Source organism: Phyllobates terribilis, unplaced genomic scaffold, assembly GCF_046119375.1.
Source record: "Phyllobates terribilis strain yellow unplaced genomic scaffold, ASM4611937v1 Scaffold_11__3_contigs__length_659146591, whole genome shotgun sequence".
NCBI classification, from domain to species: domain Eukaryota; kingdom Metazoa; phylum Chordata; class Amphibia; order Anura; family Dendrobatidae; genus Phyllobates; species Phyllobates terribilis.
The window spans coordinates 166,979,573-167,006,926 of record NW_027362771.1 but is presented as its reverse complement, the minus strand read 5'-3'; the positions used below and the strand labels follow the sequence as shown (position 1 = coordinate 167,006,926).

Genomic DNA, 27,354 nt, shown 5'->3' with positions numbered 1-27,354 from the left:
TTTCAGTAGCATAGCGGTAGACATGGTAAAATGGACCGACTCCGACTCCTAGAATATATAATAAATTGGGTGCAGTAGATCAATGCAGTTTGTGGGGAATATTTTTTCATAGGAATTTGGGAAAGTTATGAAATGTCCTATAAATGGCTGTTCTATTCCTGATCTAAGGCTACATTTACACACAGCGTTTTTGCTGCGTTTTTTAAGGATACGTTTTTCAGCTGCAAAAGCTGATCAGCTTTTTAAAAAACCGCATCACCTGAAAGGTTTTTGAGCTCATAGATAATGTTTTCAACAGCAAAAGCAGATTACAGAAACGCCAAACAAACTGACATGCTTATTCTGTGTGAGGATCCGTTTTTGAGCTCAAAAACGGATCCTCACAAAACGCGTTGTGTGCCCCCCTTCCCCCCTAGAAGCAGGGGCACGCACCTATCAAAACTCACTTGTATGCTGCAGTGCTCCCGTCCTGCACTGTCTCCAGACTGCAGGGGGCAATCTCCCCTCCTCTGTCCTGTCTTCGGCCGTCTTCACCAGAGAGAGGAGGGGGAGGGGTGCCTGCCCTGCACAGAATCCGATTCCTGGGCCCTGAGCTGGAGAAAGTACTACTGTTCATCTCTGTCACAGGAAGGTAATTAATGCTAATATTGTAGGTGATTATTATGTGCTCTCTGTACAATGTGTGTGAACTATATGTGCAATGTACTATTTGCTGTCTGTAGCTGTCATCTGTCTATCACACTCTATCCCTCCATCTATCCCTCCATCTATCCCTCCATCTATCCCTCCATCTATCCCTCCATCTATCCCTCCATCTATCCCTCCATCTATCCCTCCATCTATCCCTCCATCTATCCCTCCATCTATCCCTCCATCTATCCCTCCATCTATCCCTCCATCTATCCCTCCATCTATCCCTCCATCTATCCCTCCATCTATCCCTCCATCTATCCCTCCATCTATCCCTCCATCCATCCCTTCATCTATCCCTCTATCCCTCCATCCCTCCCTCCCTCCATCCCTCCCTCCCTCCATCCCTCCCTCCATCCCTCCCTCCATCCCTCCCTCCCTCCCTCCCTCCCTCCCTCCCTCCCTCCCTCCCTCCCTCCCTCCCTCCCTCCCTCCCTCCATCCCTCCCTCCATCCCTCCCTCCATCCCTCCCTCCATCCCTCCCTCCATCCCTCCCTCCATCCCTCCCTCCATCCCTCCCTCCATCCCTCCCTCCATCCCTCCCTCCATCCATCCATCCAGCTATCCATTATTATATTCTATCTAAATATCTTGATTATTGTATCATAAAAATGATTAAATGTCTGATGTTCACAATGTACTACAATAAATTTTTCACTTAAATATAAGCAATATATGTGGGAGTCGGAGTCGTGGAGTCGGTATAAGGGAAATTGAGGAGTCGTAGTCGCCGGTTTGGCTTACCGACTCCACAGCCCAGGCGGTAGACAACCCCTTTAAGGCATGGATCGTTAGACATTCTGGACACATTTTTTCCAGAAAACGCTATTGGTATTTTGGTCGTTAACACTGCATCTAGTGATTTTAGTTATAAGTACTTCAGAAATAATCCCCTTTTCAGTAACGCTGTTCTACCACCATGTTTTCTTTACGTTGGCCATCTGTGTGATGAGGGCTCATTAATTCTCATCTTCAGATTTTAGGAACAAAGCACATTACAGCTTTCAGCAGCAGAAGGGAAGGAAGGGAGACACAGATCCATTACTAGTGGGTAGGCGGCGCCCCACAGGATAGTTCACCTCAGATTAGAAAAAGTGACGACCGGCCCCTCCAGCTTATGCTCCTCCTACTCCCATGTTCCTCAGTCTGAAATTTGAGGTCGCAGAGGATAGTCTCTGCCTTCGCAGCTCCTCAGAAGATTTTCTTATTTTTATTCCGGAGACCTGGACCCCCCGTGGTCTAGAGGTCTCAGGGGGTCTCAGCGCTGCTGGGACCCCTGACCCTCCCCTGGCGGATCTGCGTACCCCCCTAAGGAGGTCCCCGCAGAACCCTGCTGGCCCCGGGGGATACAGGGCGCTCCCTGGCGTGGGGGGAGCTCGTGTGGGTCCCTGCGCGCTCCGCCGTGGGGGGGGAGCAAGTGCCACGGCGCCACACATCCCTGGGGGTCCCTGTGGCGCTCAGCTTGGTAAGTGCTCTTATTGAGTGCTTTCAGCGGCTGCTGCGGCAGCCGCTGTCACTGTATATGTGTTTTGTGGTGACTGCTGTTTCTTTCTGCTTGCAGGGATTTCTCCTCTGCATGCAGCGTTTGATCCTCGGCTGGCAGGGGAGCAGGGACGGAGGATTTGCGCGCTCCGTTCGTAGCTCGGCGGGGGGCGTGGCTTAGCGTCTCTCTGCTGTCGGTAGCTCGTGACAGGAAGTGCCGGGAAAGCGCGCGCTGGCTGGAGATGTCCCAGCCCCTTCTTCTTCCGGCCAGCGTCCATCCTCGTGCTGCGTCTCCTACTCCCTGCTCCCCGCTCTCAGCACACCGAGAAGAGCAGTCTCTACGCCAGCTGGTGAGTCTCTCCTGCCTTTTAGGCAGAAAGTTCCTTCTTGGGTATTACAGCGCAGAGCACTTTCCTTATGTCCTAGGCTGACAGGGTGTGCTGTATACGGCGCTGCTGCTTCCCTGATGAGATGGCTCTGACGCACACCTCACAAAAAGGGTAGTGCGGATCAGTAGCATTAACCCCTTCTGAACGGGGTCTGGCCCATCAGGCTGTTAACCCTCTCTGGAGGTGCACCTTTCTGGGATCAGAGGGTGCTTCTCTGTAGTCTGTTAGGTTTACTTTTGCTCTGCAGGCCGCTGGGGTAGATTTTCTCCTTCTAAGGAGGAGCTTTAACCCTTCAGTGCCGGGTGATTTTTTTTATGGAAGAACAGGCTGTGGTAGTGGAATTCACACATCCTTGGTTACTGTACCCATTGTAAGGTTATTATCGCCTTATCCGCGACGCTCGCAACTGTGTGGGGGCATGTCGGACCAGGGGGCGCGGACCTCTCTCCCGGTCCGCTTCAGGATCGGTCACGCGTATCTGATACGCCGGGGTCTTCAACGGCGTCAGGTTCGACGCTAGTTGGGGGTCTCAGTGATGTTAAGGTGGAGGCGCTCACTCGCTCCATTGACAGTCTGTCTGACCTCCTGGGTCATTGGGTCTCTGCTAAGTCCCAACCGACGTCTAGAAGCAAGAAGCGTCACCGGCCTGTGGCGGCGCCGTCTCCTCCGCGCAGTGCGTCGGAGGCTTCAGAATCGCCGACAGACTCTTCTGGTGAGATCTCCGATTCTGATGAAGAGAATCGGCGGGGTCGCTTTGCTTCGCTTTCGGGCCACGTGGACGCTTTTGTTGAAGCTATGTGGGAAGCGTTACAACTGTCTGAAGAGGTGACGGGGCGCCCTGGCAAATCGTCCTGGCTGTATCAGGAGTCGCGTCGGGCTCTCTCGACGCTGCCGATGCACGAGGAACTTAAGGCGGTGGAGAAAGAACGCCTGTGTCCGGATAAACGTTTCCAAGGGTTGCGGTTTTTTGATGCCCTGTATCCCTGTTCCATGGAAACGATCACTAATTGGGTCCCCTCTCCTGAAGTGGATGTGCCATTGTCTCAGCTGAGCAAATCCTCTTTGCTTCCTGTTAAAGGGAAGGCGAGTCTTCAGGACCCGCTGGACAGAAGGACGGAGTTAGCGGCAAAGTCCATCTACGAGGCCGCGGGTCACGGATTCCGAGCGGCCTTGGGGGCCATGTGGGCTGGTGAGGCTTCGCTGCGGTGGTTGGATCAGCTGCGGACGGCATGGCAAGATGGAACTCCGCTGTCTGAAGTGGAAAGGCTCTTCCAGCTCTTGGAAGAGGCGGCCCGATATGGCAGGGACGCAGTGCTGGATACTACTTTGGTGATATCCAGGGCTCAATCCTCGGCCGTCACAGTCAGGAGAGCACTGTGGCTTAAACAGTGGACCGGAGACGCAGTATCCAAACAAGGTTTGCTGAGTCTGGCGTACAAGGGCGGTCAGCTGTTTGGTTCGGACCTCACGGAGCTGATTGCCAAGGCCAAAGATACGGCTTTGCCTCAGCGAAAGGCAGTGGTCGTCGGTCCTTTCGGCCCAGGGGTCGGTTCGGTCAGCCTTCTTGGAGATCGGATCGTCCCTCGTCTTCCGGAAAAAAGACCTCCCAGAAATCCCGTACTCCCTGGAAACAACATTTCCGTCAGGACTAGCGGCAGGTTGACAAAAAGCCCGCTAAGGCGGACTGACGCCAGGAACCCTCTCGAGGGCTCTCGGGTGGGAGGTCGTCTGCTACAATTCGGGTTTATTTGGGCGTCACCCGTATCGGACGCCTGGGTGACGCGGGTTATGTCGGAAGGTTATTTCATAGAGTTTCATTCTCGACCCCCGGACAGGTTTCGTCAGTCGCGCATCCCGTCCGAGCCCAGGCTAGCTGCCGCACTGCTGCGGGAGGTCGACTCTCTTCTGCAGCAGGGTGTGGTGATTCCGGTTCCGCCGGAGGATCAGGGAAGGGGGTTTTACTCCAACCTTTTTGTGGTTCCCAAAAAGGAGGACAAGTTTCGCCCCATTCTGGACCTCAAAGAATTGAATTTGCATGTCCGGACCCGGAAATTCTGTATGGAGTCTCTTCGCTCTGTCGTGGCGGCCCTGTCGCAGCACGATTTTTTGGTGTCGATCGACATCCGTGACGCCTATTTGCATGTCCCTATCGGCAGGGCTCACCAGCGCTTCCTGCGGTTCGCCATAGGTCAGGCCCATTACCAGTTTGTGGCCCTACCGTTCGGGTTGGCCTCGGCGCCCAGGGTTTTTACAAAGATTCTGGCGCCGCTCATGGCGCTCCTTCGAAAGCAAGGAGTTATTATTCTCCCCTACCTGGACAACCTGTTAATTGTGTCACCCACAGCGGAGGAGGCGGTGACAGCTCGCAATCTCTCCCTTCAGCACCTGGAGGACTTCGGGTGGCTGGTCAATTGGAAGAAGTAGTCATTGGAGCCGTCGCAGTCAATCCTGTTCTTGGGGATGCATTTCGACACGGTACGGGCAGTGGTGTCCCTGCCTCCGGACAAACAAGCGAACCTTCGTCACCATGTCCAGGCTATGAGGTCGGCGATGACGATGTCTCTTCGGAGGTGTATGCGCCTTCTGAGTCTGATGGTGGCGGCAATGGAAATGGTACCGTTTGCACAATTTCATTCCCGGGGTCTTCAAGATCTTATTCTGACCCGTTGGGACCGATCGCCGGCTTCGCTGGATCGCTGTGTCTGTATCTCCCGCAAGGTGCTAGAGTCTCTTGGATGGTGGTTACGTCCGGAGACTTGATCCCTGGGGAAATCCTTCCTCCTCCCACGGTGGTCGGTCATTACCACCGATGATAGCCTGACTGGCTGGGGGGGTTGGGGGGTTGGAACGATCTCTGGGTTCAGGGGGTCTGGTCGTCAGAGGAGTCGTCTCTGCCGATCAACATCTTGGAGTTGAGAGCGATATTTCTCTGCCTCCGACATTGGACGGTCCCTTTGAGCGGTCTGCCGGTCCGGATTCAGACGGACAATGCGACAGCGGTCGCATATATCAACCATCAGGGCGGGACGAGGAGTTCCAAACTCATGATGGAGGTCTCTCTGATCCTGGTTTGGGCCGAATCCAGGGTTCCAGCCATATCCGCGATTCACATCCCAGGAGTGCTGAATATCACGGCGGACTTCCTCAGTCGCGAGAAGGTGGATCCCGGGGAATGGGGTCTTCATCTGGAAGTTTTTGCTCTGCTGTGCTCCCGTTGGGGGACTCCCCAAGTGGACTTGATGGCATCCAGGCTGAACGCCAGGATTCCGACGTTCATGTCCAGATACAGGGACCCGGAAGCTGTGGCGGTAGATGCTCTAGTGGCCCCGTGGGACCAGTTCGAGCTGATCTACGTGTTTCCGCCGGTATCCTTACTTCCACTGGTGATCCGGCGGATCAAACTAGAGCGTATTCCGACGATTTTGGTGGCGCCGGATTGGCCACGGAGGGCGTGGTATTCAACGCTCGTGTCTCTTCTGGCGACGCCTCAGTTTCCACTGCCTCTTCGCCCGGACCTGCTAACCCAAGGGCCAATTCGCCATCCGGACCTGAAGTCGCTTCGTTTGACGGCGTGGTTCTTGAGACCGAGATCTTGACCCGTCGTGGGTTTTCGGCCGAAGTCATCGCCACCTTGCGGGCGGCCAGAGGTCCGGCTACGACCAGGATTTATCACAGAACTTGGAAGGCCTTTTATTCATGGTGTTCTGGATCGTCAAGGAACCCGAGGTTTTTTTCCATTCCCAACTTCTTGGCTTTTCTGCAATGTGGTTTGGCCAAGGGTCTGGCGGTTGGTACCTTGCGGGGTCAGGTATCTGCACTATCCGTGCTTTTTCGGAAAGTTATTGTCTCGTGCAGGGATGTGCGTTCGTTTTTTCGTGGGATTGCACGTCAGTTCCCGCCCCGGAGGGCGTTTGTGGCTCCTTGGCGGCTCAATCTAGTCTTGGAGGCTCTTCAGCACGGGCCGTTTGAGCCTATGGATTCAGCTATGCTTTACTTGCTTTCTTGGAAGGTGGCCTTCCTGGTGGCGGTCACCTCTTTGAGAAGGGTTTCTGAGTTGGCGGCACTGACTTGCTCGCCCCCTTTTCTGGAGTTCCACTCGGATCGCGTGGTGCTTCATACCCGTTGCGTTTTTCTGCCCAAAGTGGTGTCGCGTTTCCATGTCAATCAGGACATCGTGTTGCCCTCCCTCTGTCCGAAACCAAGGAATCCAAAGGAACGGGCCTTGCACTCGTTGGATTTGGTGCGGGCATTGAAGTTCTATCTTACCATCACACAAGGGTTTCGGAAGTCGGACTCTTTGTGATTCCTGCTGGTCGTCGGCGTGGTCAGCGGGCTTCCAAGGACACTATAGCTCGGTGGATACGTTCGGCTATCCTGGAGGCGTACCGGCTCAAGGGCGAGCCTGGTCTGGTTAAGGTTTGATCTCATTCCACGAGAGTGGTTGGTTCGTCGTGGGCTTTTCGTCAGGGGGCCTCGGCAGCGCAGCTCTGCCGGGCAGCTACATGGCGTTCCGTCCACACTTTTACTAAATTTTTTAAAGTGGACGTGAGTGCTTCCGCCGATGCGGCCTTGGGACGCAGGGTCCTGCAGGCGGCGGTGGTTTAGGTTTTATCTTTATCTAGTTTTGGCGCTTGTTGCGCGCTTGCCTAAGTTGTTGGGGTGTTGGCGATTCTGCCACTGTTTCCCACCCTTGAGTTTTGGACTGCTTTGGGACGTCCCACTAGTAATGGATCTGTGTCTCTCTTCCTTCCCTTCTGCTGCTGAAAGACGGATTTTGGTAAGACCTTACCTGTAAAATCCTTTTCAGCGAAGGAAGGGAGACACAGCACCCTCCCAGGGCAGAAGTGTATTATTGTTTTCCAGATGTGGCGCGACTCCTCTCTGATGGCGGTCATCTGGGCTGGGGTCGGCGCGCTAGGGCTCTGTTCCAGCATTGCCAGCTCATCGCAGTTGTCAGGTCCAGTGAGTAGTGCCAGGGACTGTGTGTTTTTTCTGTTATATGCATAACCTGTTCTCTCGCATCTCTGAATTTTCGGAAGGGGTTGTGTTGTTCCGCTGGTGTTGTCTGCTCTTCCTTAGCTTGTGTATGGACTGAAGGACATGGGAGTAGGAGGAGCCTAAGCTGGAGGGGCCGGTCGTCACTTTTTCTAATCTGAGGTGAACTATCCTGAGGGGCTCCACCTACCCACTAGTAATGGATCTGTGTCTCCCTTCCTTCCTTCGCTGAAAAGGATTTTACAGGTAAGGTCTTACCAAAATCCGTCTTTTTCTAGGTTCCATGCGTTTATATATGTCAAATATGCGGAAAACATTTCATTAGCTGGAAAAAAATGTTCACTTTTAACATCAGATTTTTTGATTTCCAGAATGCTTTAAAGTCCCCCTGTGAGAAGAGTATAGCAGATCACCTCCATCCCAAGGATCGCTGCTTAGCATGGCTTTCTTACATTCACCTCATGGAGTTCAATAGCCTGCCTGCTAATTTCTACGACCCAACTGTTGCAACCCCCTCCAGGATTGTTAACAAGGAGCCATTTCTAATACCTTGGCTGAATCCCCAAAGTATAACGACCGACCCGGGCATGTTGCTTGCTCTCTTCGAAGGTGTGTCACAGAGTTGCTGTTTGCTTGCATACCTTAACTTTCTCCTATTTTTTCTCTGCTTCTAATGTTTAGTGAACAGGGACTAGTAAGATTCCTGCTTGTCATTTGTATTCATGAAAAGGAAATGACCTGACGGTCCTCACTGCTCCATTCCATGGGTGTTACCTTTTCTGCTACACATGAGTTATTTCATGTTTTTTTAAATCGCTTTGTAATCTATTTTTCCTCTAGCATTGGTCTCCTCTGTGACTATCCATGAGTGTTTCATGTAGAATAGGGAACATGGAGGTGTTGTCTCTCTAATGAAGGGTTTATCAGTAAGGCTAGGGCTACACAGCCACTTTGGCTGAAACAGCCATTGCACAACCTAAGTTCGCTTGGTGCTGCTTCTACATTCGCAGTCAGACTGCTGTATAACACAGACAACGATCGCATTGCAATGCTCGGACTGGCCAGCGGCTCTCCTGACCCGAGCCTGACTGCTTCATGTATTTCTGTGTAGTTGTCGAGCTCAGGTCAGGAGAGCCGCCAGCCAGTCCGAACATTGCGACTTGATCATCATCCCTGTTATATGGCCGCCTGCGTCCTTATGGTTAATGTAGCAGAAGTGGAGGTAAAGCAATTTTTCATTTATGACAGTTCATACATTTATGTAGGAAATATGAGGCCACTTATATGGGTAGTTCCTTAAGCAATGTTGTTTCCCCCCAATAGCTGCTGTATTTTCTTGCTCTGATGAACACTTGAATGCTGAAGAACAGATAGAAGCTTGTCTACCACTTTATAAGAATATGATCTCCCTCCACGTGATGCTCGACAGGTAACAACCTAGAGATGCGTTCACATTGGAAATCTGTATGTGCACTATGGAGACTGACTTATTGGCTTCTCTTTAAGGCATTTTGCTGCAGTGAATCTATGTAACCAGCTCCTGGAGAGTTCTAGTGGGAACTGCCATGTCCTAGACTCTTTATACTCGGTGTATATGAAGAAAGGAGAGCCGGAAAAGGCCATGGATGTCTGGATCGCTGCATTCAGAAATAATCCTTGCAGTGCACAAATCTTCTATAGTGTCTGCAGATTTCTAGTACAGCAGGTAAATGGTGTCGCCTTCATGTGCATGGATGTCCTCCAAAGCTGGTGAAAACCTGCCAGGGTATAATGGTGCAGCCATACCTGTGCCAGGCAGCACTGCCGGATAGTGTTACAGACACTGTGGCAGAATTGAGAACAAACTCATGTTCACAGCTACATTAACTTTTATTCTTCCAGCTTATCACATTGTCATTTTTGGACGTACGAAAAAGGCTAAAAAATAATGTTTCTCATCCGTACACTTTGGTTGTGGCATCTTGAACATGCAGAAAAGCAAATATGTGACATTGATTAAAAATAAGTTTTCTGACCCTGTGACTTGTAAACCTTTACTTTCCCAGGATCTTTTAGATTGCGTGTCATCTTTAATGGAAGAATTTTTATCTTCGTTCTTTGAAAACACTAATGAAAAATCTATTCCAGCAGATCTTTTGAGGTAAAATATGATTTTCTGTACATGTTTGTAAAATCTCTTAACAGACCTGTCTTACTGATCACAGAAATCTTATTTTGAAGGGAATCTGTGAAAAACTTTTTGCCACCTAATCTGAGAGCAGCGTACTGTAGAGACCCTGATTCCAGTGATGTCACTTACTTGGCTGCTTGCTGTAGTTTTGATAAAATCACTGGTTTCTCAGCAGATTCTCATCGGAGGACTAGTAAACCTGCTGCCATGTAGACCTCCATATTCATGAACTCTGCTTAACCCCACCCCCACCACTGATTGGCTGCTTTCTTCTTATGTGCAAGTGTACACAGAAAGCAGCCAATCAGTGGTGGGGGTGGGGTTGTACAAAGCTCATGAATATGGAGGGCTTCCTGGCAGCAGGTTTACTAGTTCTCTGGTGATAATCCCTGCTGATAAAAACAATGATTTTATCCAAACTACAGGAAGCTGCCTAGTAAGGGATACGTCTCAGGAATCAGGGTCTCTGTCCCTACATCACACTGCTCTCAGATTAGGTAGCAAAATCCTGTTGACAGATTATTTTTTAAAGATATTTATTACATATAGTCGTGCAAATTCTAGGAAAATACATTTCTCATCACTACAAGTGTATCTGACAATTTGTGTTCTTCGTTTCCTGCATCCTTTTAATGAGACATTAGTCCCAAATGGGATAGAGAATATACCCAGTATGACATTGCTCTCTCATATATACAGGCCTGATAATAGCATCAGCGAGACAATAGTTCTATAGTCATAATGAAACTAGTGATGCAAAGCCAGTGATATGGCTCCTTTGAAGCTGTTCATGTCCCCACATCCATATTACAGCAGGCTGTGTACATTGAATCTCTGCGTTATAGGTTTGGGAAATGTGTTCCATCTCCCAAACAGAAGGGTCCTGATAAAGCTGACTGGTGATGTCATGTTCCCCATAGGCCTAAGCCCATGAGTAGATGGGAGCCATTGTATAGCAGCCTGTAGGTCTTTAGGTAGACACAAAGGAATTTGGTCTGCTGTTGCTTACGAAGGGAAAGATTGTTATTAAGATACTATTAAAGGTATTCTCAAACTTAGAAGCTATCCCCTAGCCCTGTGATGGCCTATAACTTCCCGAACACTGGGACCTCTACGGATCCCAGGAACCCCGTGTGATTGGAACAGTGGTCGGTCATGCACGCCTCTGCTCCATTTGTTCATAAAGGGACCGCTGGAGATAGCAAAAGTCAGCGTTTGTCTGCTTTGGCATAAGAATTAATGGACTGACAGTATGCCTGATCGACCACCGCTCCATTCACACGGGTCTCTTCAGAGCCCAAGTTCCCGGAATTGGTTGAGGTCCCAGTGGTCAGAACCCCATCGACTGGGATAGGGGATAACTTCAAATCTTGAGAATGCCCATTTAAGATCTATGGTATCAATGGTTTCTATTTTAGCCCCTAAGTCTTTCAAGAACATGCCAAATAAGTTACTTTTATTTTTAGATACCTCTTGAATTTCTCAGTGCCACTAGATTTCACAGCACCAGCATTTAAAAATGATGGACCTCTCAACATTTCTGATATGCAAAGACCGTACCTCTGGCTTGTTTTCTGGTAAGCATCATTAAGAGTACTTTTGGTTTATTTTGCTAAAAATAAGGTTAGATGTGGGCATTATTACTTCATGATCTTTATTATTTATTATATATATTTTTTTCAAAATTTTAGTTCATCTTTTTTACTTGTGGAGTTTGTTGTGTTTCTCTCTTTAATGTGATGACGGTTAAAGGGGTTGTTCCATTTCAGCAATTGAATGTCACCGGCTGAAGGTTATTAAAAAGAAACCAAGCTATACTAGCCTTCCCCAGGTTCAGCACCGATGCTCCCATTATCTGGCATTGGTTGCGGCACTGATGTCGACAGGGCGGCAGCCAACCAGTGATCTCAGCAGCTCTGAAGGGGGGCGTTCAGTCTACATTGGTAGGGATTCTGAGCTCACTGACTGACGCGCTTTCAATGTGATGTCAGCTCCGCAGCCAGTGCCACACACCAGGAGCAGCGGCGGAGACTCGGCACTGGACCCGCGGAAGGTGAACACAGTGTGGCTTGTTTCTTACTGATGGGTACAACCCCTTATAAAGCAATGTGGATAAGCTATGGATTTGTACTAATGGCGTGGCCGGCATTCTGTATGAGCTTCCATCCTTTCTTTATAACTTGGCTTGCAGCTTGTGGCAGTCTCTGCACGCCAGCAGAGAGGAGGCAGCGGATGCGTATGAAGCGGCATTAGGGGCTGTGATGCAGCAGGATGTTCTGCAGAAGCTTTGGATGGAGTACGTATATACAGTGTCTCTATGTGCTAATGGTCACGTTACAAGTGTCCTAATAATTACTGGCCATTCTCTTTTCAGTTATCTTGTCTTTACTAACAGCAGAATAATGGATAGCAGGAATAAAGTTCAAGATAGTAAGCATTTTACAGATTTAGTTAACAGATGCCTCCTGACGGTTCCCACGCGACAGCCCACTCCTTTTAGCACAGCTGAATACTGGACCAGCTATGAGTTCCACAATTCGGTAAGTTTTAAACGCCCTGCAAATATCACTGTGGCTTTCCAGCACAGCATTGTTGTAAAAATCATTGTGTATACATGTGTAACTGGATATAGGGGGAACTCGGAGTAAGATCTATTTTTCACATTTTTAGGTGATTTACTTCTATTTGAGCTGTGTGCCACAAATGCAACATTCGAAGATACTGGAACGCTTCTTATCCATGATGCCTATGAATCTTGGACTTGCACTCAGGTGACTGAATTATGTTTTTACACTGGTAATAGCTAAGGCATTAATAATGGTTAAAGAGTAACTTAACTTTTTTCTATTTGGTTATCCTGCAATCAGTACAAAGTTATGAATTTTTGTAATCTACTTCTTTCCTTTATTTTGCTTCTTTGTTTCCCAAATACTATTTTGCTGTTTCAGTACCCAGTTCATGCTTCTTTAGAAGCTACTTTCAACTGCTGCTCAGTAACAGCTGTGCACTAAATTCACACAGTCCGAGTACGGGATTTTCCCTGTCTGTGCCTCTCTGCTCCCAACCCTCTTACTCTCCAATACGGACTTTCAACACTGATTGGACAATGTCAGACTGTGTGGGGACATATTTCCATTGACAAAGGGAATTGTAATGCCCTGATGTCAATGTATTCCTACTTTTATGATTTCATTGGGAATATAAGTATTTCCTAAAATAAACTGGTCAGCACTTCTGAAAAGTCATCTTACGCTCCTTCCACACTGCGTTTTTACGCACGTTCGTTGGACTTGCGTCTGAACCCCCCGCAAAACAGGATTTGTGTGTATACGCTGACGGGTCCATAGACTATAATGGTGACAGCAGAGTGAACTTGTGCTCTATTGTGCAACATTTTCAGGTGTGTACACCTACTGGAGGCAAACACTCAGTCTACTGCATCACCGCCTTCAGTAGCCGTACACACCCGAAAATGATGCACAATAGAGCACACGTTCACTCTGCAGTCACCATTATAGTCTATGGTCCCATCGGCACATACGCCCGAATCCTGTTTAGTGGGGGGTTTAGACGCAAGCCCCGACGGGACCCCTGAACATGAGTAAGAATGCAATGTGAAAGCACCCTTTAAAAAAAGTTAAAAAAACAAAACAAAAACAGATCATGTACCAAGATTATTTCTTGCTGCTATACCTTGCACGCCTCATCAGGGGCTCTTCAGCTGTTAAATCCCTAAAGCGCGCACACAGAGGAAAGTGGTACTCTTAGCACAGGGGTGGGGAACCTTTTTTCTGCCAAGGGCCATCTGGATATTTATACCATCCTTCAGGGGCCGTACAAATTGTGCGCTAACTCCGCACACAAAGTATGTCATGATTCTGGCACTGGTATCAGGACGTAATGTTTCCTTGCACGCACCTCAACATTCAGTAGTGAACACTGCGCGTGTGTGTGCCCACAGAGCAAGAAGAAATGAATGGGCCGGCGGCCATCAAAACATGCCCAAGCTCTGTGGTCCGCAGGAATCTGCCCGGGGGCCGGGAAAATGTCATTGCGGGCTGTAAATGGCCCATGGGCGTGAGGTTCCCCACCCTTGTCTTAGAAGAAGAGTGACTTGGCTTGTAGTTACACCAAATAACCATTTTGGCAATGAAGCACTAGTTTTATAACCCGATTTGACCAGGTACAACACTGCAGAAAAGAAGCAGCTGCACTGACACATATCTGGTCACAATACGAATTTACTGCCGGGTGCAGCTGGCCCCCATGATAAAAGGCCAAAATAGCAACAAACACCTCATGTATTTTCCATCTTTGCAGGAGCAGCCATACTCTTCTAGTGTTGTTGGTCTTTCCTGGTGGGGTACACTATCATAGAGCTTGTCAGCCCACCTGATGGAATAGTATGGGGGTCACCAGTAGGCTGTAATGTAGCATGGTGCACTGCACGTATCTGTGACTGGCACCTTGTTTAAACCTGTGTATTTCTAATACCATGCAGCCACCCCCTCCATGGATGGTAGGTCTGTGAGTGGTTGTTCATCAGTATTCTGTACCTGTGCTGCTTCCCCCTTTATCTTTTGGGCCTGCTGCCCCCCATACTGCATTAGTATTGTGACCAGGTTTTGGTAAGTATGGCTGCTTCTTTTCTGTGATGTTTTTTGAGGATTTGATCTCCTTTTCAGTGACCAAATACAACAGTGATTTCACTTTTCCATTAACCATATACAATGTTTCTAACCATTTTTATTTCCAGGGTACTTAAACAAGAAATGGATGACAACAATGTAGAAATTGTGAAAATGCAATCCAAGATGTTTACATATAGCTTCCCAATGTGCCTGACCGTCTGGAAAATGTAACGTACTAAATGTTTTTGTTTTATTGTCTTGTAATATGCAGGTAAAGCTGATTTATACACTGCACCATCCCCTCATTAATGGTCTTATTTTTTATCTATCTATTTTTTTGTCTGTGATAATTTACCCATACTTTTTGGTTTTTTTTCCCGGTTATTTACCGCAGTGCAAAAGTTCCGTTTATTACCTTTATGCCTCATTCACACTGGCATATTTTGTATCTGTATTTCAAAGCTAAAGCCAGGCATAAAAGAGGGGAAGCAAAAAAGTATAATGAAAATCTTTTCCTCCATCTTTAGGTTCTACTCCTGGCTTTAGCTCTGAAACATTACAAAATACCGGCTAAAAAATACCATTGTGGAATTGGCCATAACTTTTGTTTTTCTGAGCGTTCCATAATTCTGCGTAACAGCTGCTCTTTCGGTGTTTGCAGCAGATCAGTATGATGAAGGAATATAACTATCTTCTTTTGTGTTGTGCCCTTAGAGCCATTGCAGTGGAGACGTTCCTAAAGGGACACAAGGAGGTGAGCTTGAATGTCACACATGGTTCTGTTTGTTTGGCCTCACTTTTAACATGTCATGTTGGCACACATAAGAAACTGCCTAACCTATTCTAACGCAGAGACTAAGCTTGATTTGTTGGCAATAAAATTGGTAATTTGGTTCAAACATTGAAAAAATATTGAATTCCTTCAGAGAAATATTACGTTATATGTGATCAAACCGAGCGTCACCTGTTTTCATTAACCATTATGTATAGGACTGCAGAAGTTATATACCATTGTAAGGTTCTGTTCACACACTATAACTTTATGCCGTTTAGAATAACAGTATGCTGCTCTTTTCTATTAGTGTAGGGCAGTGTTTCTCAAACTCCAGTCCTCACGGACCCCACAGATCATGATTTCAGGATACCCTTAGTATTGCACAGGTGAGAAAACCTGTGGCTGTTTGTGATGCCTTGATAAGAAATCCATCACCGGTGCAATAAGGGAATCCTGAAATCTTGACCTGTGGGGTTCCGTGAGGACTGGAGTTTGGGAAACGCTGGTATAGGTTGACGATTAAAGACAGTTGGGTCCATGTTATAACCTGTAAATCCTTTAGAAGGCTTGTCCAGTACTTTTGTTGGTATCCTCACATTCAGATCAGTTAGGGGTGCGACACCCGATCAGCTGTTCCTGAATAGGGGCAGATATGTAGTACCCGGCCACGACCACTATACAATTGATGGAACTGTGCTGTGTAGCTCCACAACTGATCCCATCCAGCCGGCAGCAGTAACCGCTGATCGGTGGGGTTGTCGGGTGTCACACTACCATCTATCTGATATTCGGCCATCAGTATAAAAGAACTGGATAATATGTTTAAAAATGGATGCTATGGCGCCATTGTGAGCAGAACCCAAAAGTTATGTATTTTAACATTTTAACTTATATGGTGTGTGTATATAAAAAAATGATTTATTGTGCATAATGATGGTATCGACACTTGCCTATCACATACTTGCCTAGGGAGCTGTGTGTATATATTTTTTCACGGGTGGGGTGGAAATCTGTGTTTTTCACTGTTTCTTTCACTACTCTTCAAGTGTGTCTTGTTTTACAGGTCCAGCACTTGTATCAAAGGGCCCTGCAGAAGTTGCCTCTGTGCGCTGAGCTCTGGAAAGATGTAATGTTTTTCTTCTGTTTCTACAATGGGGTTTTCTTAGCTTGGTTTTTGCCTGCCATACCTGTAGGTGTGTGTGCACGACACAGGCCTTACCACTTGTGCTTCCCCAATCTTTTGCAGCACCTCTTGTCTGAAGCATCAGGAGGAGGTAAAACTGATAACCTGAGAAAACTAGTTTCCAAGTGCCAAGAGATTGGAGTCAGCCTAGATGAGTTCCTAAATTTAAACACAGAAAGCAAGAATCGCTGAACACTGGTTGCAGTCAGGCCAAAGTCCTACTCTAAATTGCCAAAATGGTCAAGAATAGTTTGGTTCAGACTAGGCTGTGAATAGCAGACCTACTTTGAGTCAACCATGCTTTCTGTAACTCCGCACACACACTGCCCATCTTAAACTGGAGACATGAATTCCAAACCCAGGCCTGCTTCATGGCCCCACAAGATACTCTATACATCATGTACGTAAGTATAGTTCATCTAAGTGACTGCTGTTTTATTGTTTCTGTCTGTTCTGTGTTTTTTTTCTCCCCTTTCCCTTCATTTATTTTATAATCCCCATTTGTTGTGATGTTTCTAACTTGCTTGACTCTCTCACTGATGCCTGTGGGACCCTGTGTCTAGGATTAGTTGGGGGGCTGCTGTTTACAATCTAAAGCAATCAGTCTCTCATTCTAAATCTTTAACCAATTAGTCATTTCTTGTTTTAATATAAAGGTGGGAGGATTCAGGGAATTTTTAGTTCATGCAAAAAGCAGCAGGTCTTTAGCCAGATTAAGGCCATCAGTCTGCTAAGGGCAAGTGAGGGCCTTTTTTTTTTTTTTTTTCCTTTTTCTTTCTTTCTTTTTTTTTTTCCTTTTCATATTCCTGCATTTTGGACTTTAAAGCCGAGACTGTTAAACTTGAAGACAAAAAGATACTAAATGCAAAATGCCAGTGCATCAGAGCCGAAGAGTGGTCAATTATGTGCAATTTATTTCTTTGTGAAGTTTAATTTATAATAAAGTTTAACAGTTCAAAGTAAAATATATAATGGACAAAATGTTTTGTATAATGGTACTACCTTGTGTAGTATTCAAATGTTTATGCAAAACCTATTTTAAGAATTAAACTTTTTTTTAAATAAAATTTGCAAATGTGTTTTTGTTTTTTCCTTTTACTATATATTACTGTATGTTGTCTATTACATTTGTTCAATACTAACACATGGACAATGTTTCTCTACATGAACATCTAAAAAAAGAACCCTAAGCTTCATGCCATTTTACTGATGTTTTATGGGACCATACCGACCCAGTCATGCCACGTAAGGGTCCTTGCACACAGTTGGCTTAAATAGAACCTGTCATCAGGATTATCCATGTTAAACTAAAGGTATGGATATAATGGCACTGATTTAATAGATGCCTTCAGTGAAGAAATCTGCAGCCTGGATTTTGTTAAATCATCATTAGAAGTTTCGGTTTCCTAAACTTTATGCATCTTGGCGGGACTGTAATTCGGATCTTCAGCTCTGCCACGTCCCCTCTGCTGCCTCTCGTGTATTTAGAAAAAAGCAAAAAGTGGTACGAAAAAATAACTTTTAATGAACATATTTAAAATGGTAAACAGCAGATGACATACAATACAAAAAGGTAAAATAATCTGTAAGCTAAAACTAGTTTCAGTCACAATGGTAAGCCATAAGGGTACTAGGTACACTAGAACCCTAGACAAGGAACAATCTATTTGCCAACAGACCACATGTGTGATAGCAAATTATTATAACTGAAACAATAGATGTAAGTTAGCCACAAAGCTACAGGAAAACCTACATAACGGAAGTCAGTGCAAAGATAACATATCCTTTAACAATAGAATCCTTTCTTGAGTGACCCATCAGATTTCAACAATAAATCCACATGTGGTCAAAACATACATAGCCACTAAATCCCTCTAGGGACAAAGCACATATGAACAGACAACTGGAAAATATCGACCAGTATAGATCAATTAGGGCTACTAAAGTGAGAAGTCCTCTAAGTAGGCAGAATACATGCACACATACTCAGTCTCCATCCAACAGAAGAGGAGATGCACATAGAATAACCAAAATGGAGTTAAGATAGATAAATAACTCCTGCTCTCATAATTTCCTTCTCTTGTACAAGTGGGTGGCTATTCCAGCTGAAGTTCACGCCTACAGACTCCCCCAGTTACATTCTCCTCCCCTAATAGAAGAAGTCTCCCTTCCTACATCTCTTCACTGGATTCTCCAGATCGGCCTGTCTGTCACACCATCGGATGGACACACACATGCACAAGTCACAACAATCAAGGAAACTATACGGGTGCCACATTCATGTGCTGGTCAGAGTTGGCATCCAACAGTTGGTCATAGTAGATATAATTTATCCAGTCCACATTTTTATTTGCTGTACGATAGGGAATAGCGATTCAACTCCCGTTGCTATTTGAACTCTGGCTTTGATCTCGTCTGATACTCCTTTTTGGACTCCAATAGCATCGATGTACAAGTGAGGGTTGAAAGAAGTAGGAATGCTGGTGTCACGCTTGTATCTCTGGTTTTCCATTGCATATTCGTGGAGCTTGTCTGATTTGGTGTCACAATCTGGAGTGGTATCAGGAATTTAACAATAGCACATGTACCTTCCCATCCTGCTGGCCGTACTGGATAAAAGTCACCACTTCCACACATCCAGCACAAGTCAGCCCTAGCTACCGTGTGATTCAGGAGGGAATGGCTTTGTACCAAGTTGGTGGGGGGACTGTAGTATGAGGAACCTAAATGCTTTAGGTCAGTGGTACCCATTAAACTCTGGAAACACGTGTAGTTTCAGGAATAGAGGCTAAATCCATTGGCTTTTACATGTTTAGGGTTTATAGGGGAATACAATTGCCTAAGCAGATTACTTGCTGAAGTATTTTCTCCTTCTGCAGCAGAAAATGTTAGGCTGAAGAAAGCAATGGGGTTTGTATGGTTGCTTATAGGGGAGGGCACTGTGCCTAGAAGAGGTCTGGCTTAGGGCACAGACTATACAATCATTCTTGTTCATGGCGAGTGCTGAGTATTTTACTTAATCTAACTAATAATCGGTCCTAAAATATCCAGTTTCCACAGATAGTTTATTTTAGGTTGAGGGCACTAGGAATGAATCTTTGGAAGTATAGGTGCATCTCACAAAATTAGAATACCATCAAAAAGTTAATTTATTTCATTTCTTCAATACAAAAAGTGAAACTCCTATATTATATAGAGTCATTACAAACAGAGTGATCTATTTCAAGTGTTTATTTCTGTTAACGATGATTATGGCTTACAGCCAATGAAAACACAAAAGTCATTATCTCAGTAAATTAGAATAATTAACAAAAAACACCTGCAAAGGCTTCTTAAGTGTTTAAAAAGGTCCCTTAGTCTGTTTCAGTAGGCTCCACAATCATGGGGAAGACTGCTGACTCAACAGATGTCCAGAAGGCAGTCATTGACACACTCCACAAGGTCCCAGAGTTCCAATTTTCATTTGGAAATCAAGGTCTCCACAATCAGTGATGGTTTGGGGAGCAATGTCATCTACAGGTGTAGGACCACTGTGTTTTATCAAGACCAAAGTCAGCGCAGCCATCTAGCAGGAAATTTTAGAGCTCTTCATGCTTCCCTCTGCCGATAAGTTTTTTTGGAGATGGAAATTTCATTCTCCAGCAGGACATGGTACCTGTCCACACTGCCAAAAGTACCAATACCTGGTTTAAAAACAACAGTATCACTGTGCTTGATTGGTCAGCAAACTCACCTGACCTTAACCCCATAAAGAATCTATGGGGTATTGTCAAGAGGAAGATGAGAGGCACCAGACCCAACAATGCAGATGAGCTGAAGGCTGCTATCAAAGCAACCTGGGCTTCCATAACACCTCAGCAGTGCCACAGGCTGATCGCCTCCATTCCACGCCGCATTGATGCAGTAATTGATGCAAAAGGAGCCCCGACCAAGTATTGAGTGCATTTACTGAACATACATTTCAGTAGGCCAACATTTCAGATTTTAAAATCATTTTTGAAGCTGGTGTTATAAAGTATTCTAATTTACTGAGATAATGACTTTTGTGTTTTCATTGGCTGTAAGCCATAATCATCAACATTAACAGAAATAAAGACTTGAAATAGATCACTCTGTTTGTAATGACTATATAATATACAAGTTTCACTTTTTGTATTGAAGAACTGAAATAAATTAACTTTTTGATGATATTCTAATTTTGTGAGGTACACCTGTATTTGTTTGTTGGTCTCTGTTTTATTTAGAATAGATCGGTCCCTGATATCCTTAAGATAAGTGTCTTAATTGGTTAAGGGCGGCTCTGGGTGATGGTTTCTACAGAAGCAAGGTGCACATAAGGATCGGTGAGCTGATTCCCCCCCCATATCTTTCTATGTTACAAGTACATATGTAGCGCCCCGAGGGCTCGGCTGCTACAGGGGTATTGCACCTCAGACCAGAGGTGTGGTATTCCACTCCTGGGTAAGGATGGAGTATGGACCAGGGCTCAGTTAGCTGCATACAGCACACACACCCCATTTCCGAGGGACAGCTCAACGGTGCTCCCACTAGACAGAAGTGCAGGCACGACCGACTATGTCCCTGTCTGGAGTGGGGAGGGGGGTGGAACACCCAGTGCTGTAGGGGCAGATAGGGGTTGGTTCCTGAGCGTAGGTAGGAGCCCATTGGTTGCTGGTCACCTGGGCTCATGGCTAGAGGGAGGTATAAAAGGTGGGCACCATCTTAGATCTAGGTTCGTTCAGTCAGAGGAGAAGACCGGGAGTGGAGGCTCTGTAGGAGCTCCACTCAGGAGCGGGCCTAGAGAGAGGCCGAGGAAGAGAGAGAGAGAGGAGGTGAAAGGGAGCTGTGATTAAGTCTCATCCCAGCTCCACGAGAAAAGAACAGAAAGGAACAGAGAAAGAGAAGGAGAGACAGAGAAACAGAAGGGCTCAGGAACAAGAAGGTGGAAGGGACCCTAAGAACCCACGAGAATCCAGGGTGAAGGGTCGGGCAGATTAAGGGTACCGGATCCCAAGTTGGTGGAGGAGAAACTACCCTCAACCAAAGACCGGTCGTCGTGATCATTTATTGGTGCGACACCTCATCAAACCTGCTAGGAAGGCACCATATAGGACAGCGGAGGACGGGGCCCACGTTTAACCGCACAAGTCCGCGGCAGCTGGACAAAAGTGGGTCACTGGTGAGGCAGGCCAGAGAAAGGATTAAAGGGGGTCCTGTGCCATGCTCCTGAACTGCCTGGGAGTTGACCGAGCCCCACACCTGGTGGACGCAGCACGGCTCGGGCGGTCACTACCTGTACAGAAGTGACCTGGAGTACCTGAACTGTGAGTAAACAACATTGGACTGCAGTACGTTGTCTGTGTGCTCTTTCGCTCCTCCAGCACTATCAGCACCGGGACTCTCACTACCATCACTCCCACCATCCACTACACTGCCCTGGGGCCGCACTCTTCCCGTGGGGAGTCACACCATCCCAGCTGCATTCATCATCAGCCCCAGCGGACTGCCTTGCAGCGGCGGTTCCTAATAACCGCAATCCTCGGGTGGCGTAGTCAGACATTATCTGAAGCACGTAGCAGATTACCATTGGTCTGAGCCGCGGGACCGGGCCGCCACTACTACCCCCATCGTTCCCCTATCGCCCGGATCCGCGTGCCCCACGGCCCAGGGGGCGAGTCACATACTCATAAGTTTGCATCTTGGGAAGTTCAATGTATTTTATCTGAAGTCGCTGGAATCGGTACAGGAGCCTCGGTGTGTGAAAGGTGTCTTGGTGGTGCCTCCCACGTTGTTGAGCACACAGGTCTGACAGACGTGAACGTGTGTGGCTGCAGTGACACTGAACCCAGGAGCATACCAATGGCGGTGGATGAGGGCTATCATGGCAGTCTTCGATTCGTGGGCATTGCCATGGGTGGCAGCCATCATGGGATACAGAACTCAGGGAAGGCAAACTTTGTCCCCCATGTGCCACAATCCTGGTGACTGCACAGCTCCCTTCTCTTGCCATCTTGTGAATTCTTCAACACCAGTTTGTTGTAGCTTCTGGAGAAGGTCATAGGTCACAGGTGGGTCCACGATGAAGCCCACCTGTGCAGCTGCCACCCCGGCAGGGTTGTGTCGTCTTTGTTAAGCTGCAGATTTTGCAGCCTGGTTGGCCAGGTGGTTGCCTTAAGTTGTAGTTTAGTCATTCTTTGTATGGCATTTGACTTTAACTATGGCAACTTTCTCGGGTAAAAGTAGGGACTCCATCAAGCATTGGATGGATTTATCATTCATGATAGGTTTACTTACTGTTTTGAGGAAAGATCAAGCTCTCCATATAGGTCCATAGTCATGAGCTATGCCAAAGACATAGAGGCAGTTTGTATAAATGGCGGCATTTTGATCCTTAGCATGTCTGCAGGCATCTTCTAGGGCACAGAGTTTGGCTTCCTGGGTGGAAATGTGTGGGGGCAGAAGTTCTGTTTTTATGGTTTCAAGGAGGGAAACAACAGCATATCCAGTTTAGAACCAGCCATCTACGCCATACCGCGATCCATCCACAAAAAGCTCACGGTCGGGGTTATCTAGTCGAACATTTGTAACATGACTGAAAACCCCCTTCCCCGTTGGATATTGGTTGTACGCAGTCATGTTCCTCTTGTGGCTCAACTAGCAGGTGTCCCCCTCCCCCCTTCAGAGGCAACAAGGTGGCTGGATTCATAGTAGTGCAACAGGGAATGGTGATGTGATGTTAGGAGGGCACATTGAAGCCTGAGATGGTGAGCAGTGCTCAGATGTTTTGGTTGTACTTGGGAAATAATGGCAATAACATCATAAGGGACATAAACAGTGAAGGAGAAAGTCAGAACAGTTTCAGCAGACTTACCCAGGAGGAGCTGCGCAGCATTTATGGCTTAGTAAGACACTGATTCCCCCGCTGGAGAAGGGAGAGTAGGGGGGTTATCGTACTCTCCTTTGAATCTAGGAGGGCTGCAATTTCTCTGTGTCCAGGCTTTCCACAGTTATAACTTGACGTTTCTTCATCCTTGCCTGGTCTGGTCCCCTTGCTGGGTCTGGTCATACATAAGAGGGGTTCTGGACCAAGTTTTGCCTTGTTATTCAGGGCATTAGTTGCTTCCACGCCCTTGGCTACTTGAAGTATCACTGCCGGGAACATGGTCCTGTACTCTGGCTCTCTAATCACGGGCTTTAAACCTTCAACAAAGGCACAGGACAGTAAACTGGTGTGAACTTCAGACGTGCTCTCGTATCCTAAGACCTGACAACTTTGCCAAATTGGGTATATTTTTCTACTGACTCTGTAGCATCCTGTTGAATATCATGAAGAGTAGCTGACTGGGAGGCTATCCTGGCCTCACTCAACAGCACATAAACGCATGTTCACAATGGCTATAAATCAGACAAAACCTATAAGAAAAAAAATGAACATAAACCCTGCTGTAACTAAATAAGTAAAAAGCAAAAGTGCTGCATGTATACCAACTTAAACCAAGCTCAATTTTTTTTGTGTTTTTTGTATTTTTTGCATTTTATGCAAGTCAGGGTGTGGCCTCCCTTCCTTGAGCTTGAAATTACATTAAATAGCTTCCCAAAGCTGGTGTCCACAGTTCAGGACCCAGTCCTTTGTCTGCCCTTATTCACACACTGAGGTCAACTTTGACACATGGTAAGGTTTTCAATAGTAGACAGTGTAGGATACTCCCAAATAGGGTCACCATGCTGTGGTAAGATGGCTTTTATTCTATTTTTGATCAAAAACAGTGTTACTAATAACACTTTGTTTTTTTAAATGCATTTTTGATTTTTACTTATTCAGTTACAGCAGTGTTTATGTTTATTTTTTTCTTGTAGGTTTTGTCTAGTTCCAAGCCACCCTAGGTTTTTTTGGTGGTTCGTGTCTGTTACTACTTTGCAGATTTTCTTTCCCCTGTAAGTTGAACCTTCAGCAATATGTGTGGGGTCATGCGATACATTAGAAATAAATGTAGGGCATGCATGACAACACAAATACATGGGGCCCCAATTAATGTTATTTTTACAATGTATAGAACTTAGTAGTTACAATTATAATAAGTTGGTTTGAAGACTATTATACTTTCAAGACTTCAAATGAAAAAAAATAAAATGTTTTACAAACTTAAAAAATCTGTCCGACTTCAAATAAAACAGCTTGGCTCCCATTGCAAGTATTCAGAGCTTAAAATCAATATCCCATTTGATGATGTGTATGTTGGCCTATATCCTGGTCTCTTGATAAGATAAACTATAAAGAATGTGGCACCTAGAAACAAATATGTGCTAGCACTGGAGCATTGTGGACAGTGTAGATTCTTGTGTCATTGGATCAAAATTCTTGAAAAATCCTGCAGGATCATCGTGTTGGTCTGATGTCAACTCCCTATCCTTGTGATTATAATTTATAAGGTGTGTAGAGTTTTATTATGTGTTATTGGATATAGAAAACAAAGTCTAAAAATATGTCTATTAAGTTGCCAATGAAAATAACAAAAGTGTGGATAGACAGCACCCACCAGCATCCAAAAAGGCGTGCATCAAAGCATACAAAGATATCAAAAATAGCTATGGTGCAAACCCATGTACATAAAATATCTTAATTTAACAAGATTTCAAGTCCTGTATTCACACTATTCCCCCCACCTCAATGAAAAATGAGGGGTGAGGGTCAAAGAATATGGATCCTCCCCTGTGCAGGGCCCTGCAAATTTCAAAATAAAACACTAATACTGGGATCGACAGAAATTCAGGTCAAACACTGCTCTAAAGTGCTAGTGACGGTATACCCACCACAAATATACAAAACAATTCAAAATGCAAGCAAATATGGTATATATAATATAAAGCAATGTATCAATGTACAACAATTGAAACAATATCTGTAAATGAGGATCAGGGCTCAATCCAAAAGAGGTAATAGGAGAGATTAAGTACAGGAAGAACCCCAATACCCAGGTGATGGAGGAAAGACACCCTCAAATCTACCCCACCTGCATCCTGGAGAGTAAAGGAAGAAGTGTCCTTCAGCTCCAGACATGTGCTTGAAATAGGTATATCTGGACAATACACTCATGCCGCTCCAACAGGATTTCCGCATGGATCCAAGGCAGGTAAGTGTATGGAAGTAGAACTCTGTGGCTGGACCATATTCCAAAAAGTTGTATAGATATAATCAAAGCTAAAACTGTAATAGACCCATGGTCAAGGTATCACAAGTGTGAATAGACAAGACTTCAGCTGGTGTACTTGTGGCAAGGAGGTGTATGATTGAATGGGAAGTGGAGGGGACTGAAGTGTGAGGCCTTGGACCCTGGACTGGTCATCAAGAAGTATCCTTATTTCTCCAAACATAAGTCTCCACCCAACCAAAAAGCACCACAAATACTGGCAGATGATGAGCTCATGCAGCCTTCATCTATCCCTCATCCCCTCAAGATGGCTGGACCATCCTTGTAAATAAGCCATTGTACTTTGTGTCACCCCCACCTCATTGTAGATTGTAAGCTCTTAGGAGCAGGGTCGTCATTATTTTTGCTGTAATTATAGTATTATCTTTAGCTATGGTACTTATGACTGTTGTACATGAACCTGTGAATTGTTAAGCGCTGCGGAATATGTTGGCGCTATATAAATAAAGATTATTATTATTATTATTATTATCCTGTAAATGAAAAACTGTGGAGCATATTCTAGATGACGTCCTCATTAGTGCCATGCGAAGCTGTGGAGTCAAGATTAGAAATCCATTTTGACTCTTCTCGTAATAACGAATGAGATCACCTCTAAGGATATTGTTTTTAATTGTTTCAAACACAACCACCCTGAAACCACTCATTCTACCTTTGTGGAACTTAGTGTGCAGCCACCAGGGTTACTCGTTTTCCTTTGAGTTAATCTCTATGCCAGCTGGATAATGGATATGTTTTTGCGTCATTTTCAGTAGTGGACACAAACAGAAGAGAATCCATGTGCAAGAACAGTATATGGGCCCAATGCTTCCCTTTATGTGTCTGTGACAAAAGCTGTTTGCTGCTTTGGAGGTAGAAGTGAGCCCCCTTATCTTTTGGAGCCCCTCTGTGGCTGCACCAATGGTATGTCCATGTCTGGTTCATTTGCATAGTTCTTGTCCCTCAAAATTTTTTTGCAGAGGCTAATAAAGGTTCTTCTGCTAGTAGAATGAAAAGATTTCATAAATCAGTGTTATAAGCTGACAGTTGTTACAGTTTCCACATGGGTGTGACCACCAACAGTTGTATATAATTGTGTAGCGTGATGGAAGTTGGATGTAATGGCTACTAGTTGTTTTCTCACAATATGTAGAGGGTCTTTTAGCTGTCAAAAGTGGAGCTTCTGATATTACTGCTTGAATTCTATTGTCCGATTGTAGGATCCCATTCACAATGGAACGTATTCTGCCTTATTGGTCGTTATACATTGTAATAAAATGTAACTCTCTGCCAGTCACTCTTTTAGTAGTTATTAAATCCTTGCTGTTTGTATTGCTAGCTTGTTGGAAGGCCCAAGATGGAACTTTATGTGGATTACTTCAAGCCTTAACCTGTTGCTACATCACAAGCATTGTTCTTAAAATCAGCTCCTTTTAAAACTGCTTTGGTTTTGTCTTAGTTAGAGGTACTGAGCTATAGGAATAAACTATTTCATATGTACAGCATAGTGTGATACCCAAAAAATGTAGGAGGCTGTTGGTGTCTGGGAGAGCGTCATGATGATCGTTTTGTATAATCAATTGCAAATCTAAAAAGTCCATTCTGGCTTTCAATATGTGATATGTAAGTTACATTTTGAAATCATTCATATTCAGAAAGGTACAATGAGCCCTGAACACGTAGCAGAGAATCTCTACTAATCACCTAGAGACTGGACAACTCATGAGGTTGTATCATTTTTCCAAATGTTTAGATCAGATATAAAGGAAAAATAGGCATCTTAAAAGGGTTACGTAAATGAAGACCTTTTGTTTGTCTAACAGAATAAACCTGGAGATATAAAGTAACCAA

General features: G+C 45.7%; 1 protein-coding gene across 1 annotated transcript in view; it reads left to right on the top strand.

Moving 5' to 3' along the window:
- Window positions 1–17,274, top strand: part of ZFC3H1 (zinc finger C3H1-type containing) — a 71,717-nt gene extending 54,443 nt beyond the window's left edge. The window contains exons 24-35 of the mRNA XM_073651789.1: window positions 7,928–8,165; window positions 8,880–8,985; window positions 9,063–9,261; window positions 9,602–9,696; window positions 11,193–11,303; window positions 11,918–12,022; window positions 12,101–12,266; window positions 12,397–12,497; window positions 14,483–14,584; window positions 15,072–15,111; window positions 16,196–16,258; window positions 16,379–17,274. Of these exons, the coding sequence (XP_073507890.1) occupies window positions 7,928–8,165; window positions 8,880–8,985; window positions 9,063–9,261; window positions 9,602–9,696; window positions 11,193–11,303; window positions 11,918–12,022; window positions 12,101–12,266; window positions 12,397–12,497; window positions 14,483–14,584; window positions 15,072–15,111; window positions 16,196–16,258; window positions 16,379–16,507 (1,455 nt within the window). The 3' untranslated portion in view covers window positions 16,508–17,274. The remainder of the gene's footprint in view (window positions 1–7,927; window positions 8,166–8,879; window positions 8,986–9,062; window positions 9,262–9,601; window positions 9,697–11,192; window positions 11,304–11,917; window positions 12,023–12,100; window positions 12,267–12,396; window positions 12,498–14,482; window positions 14,585–15,071; window positions 15,112–16,195; window positions 16,259–16,378) is intronic.
- The last annotated feature ends 10,080 nt before the right edge of the window (window positions 17,275–27,354 follow it).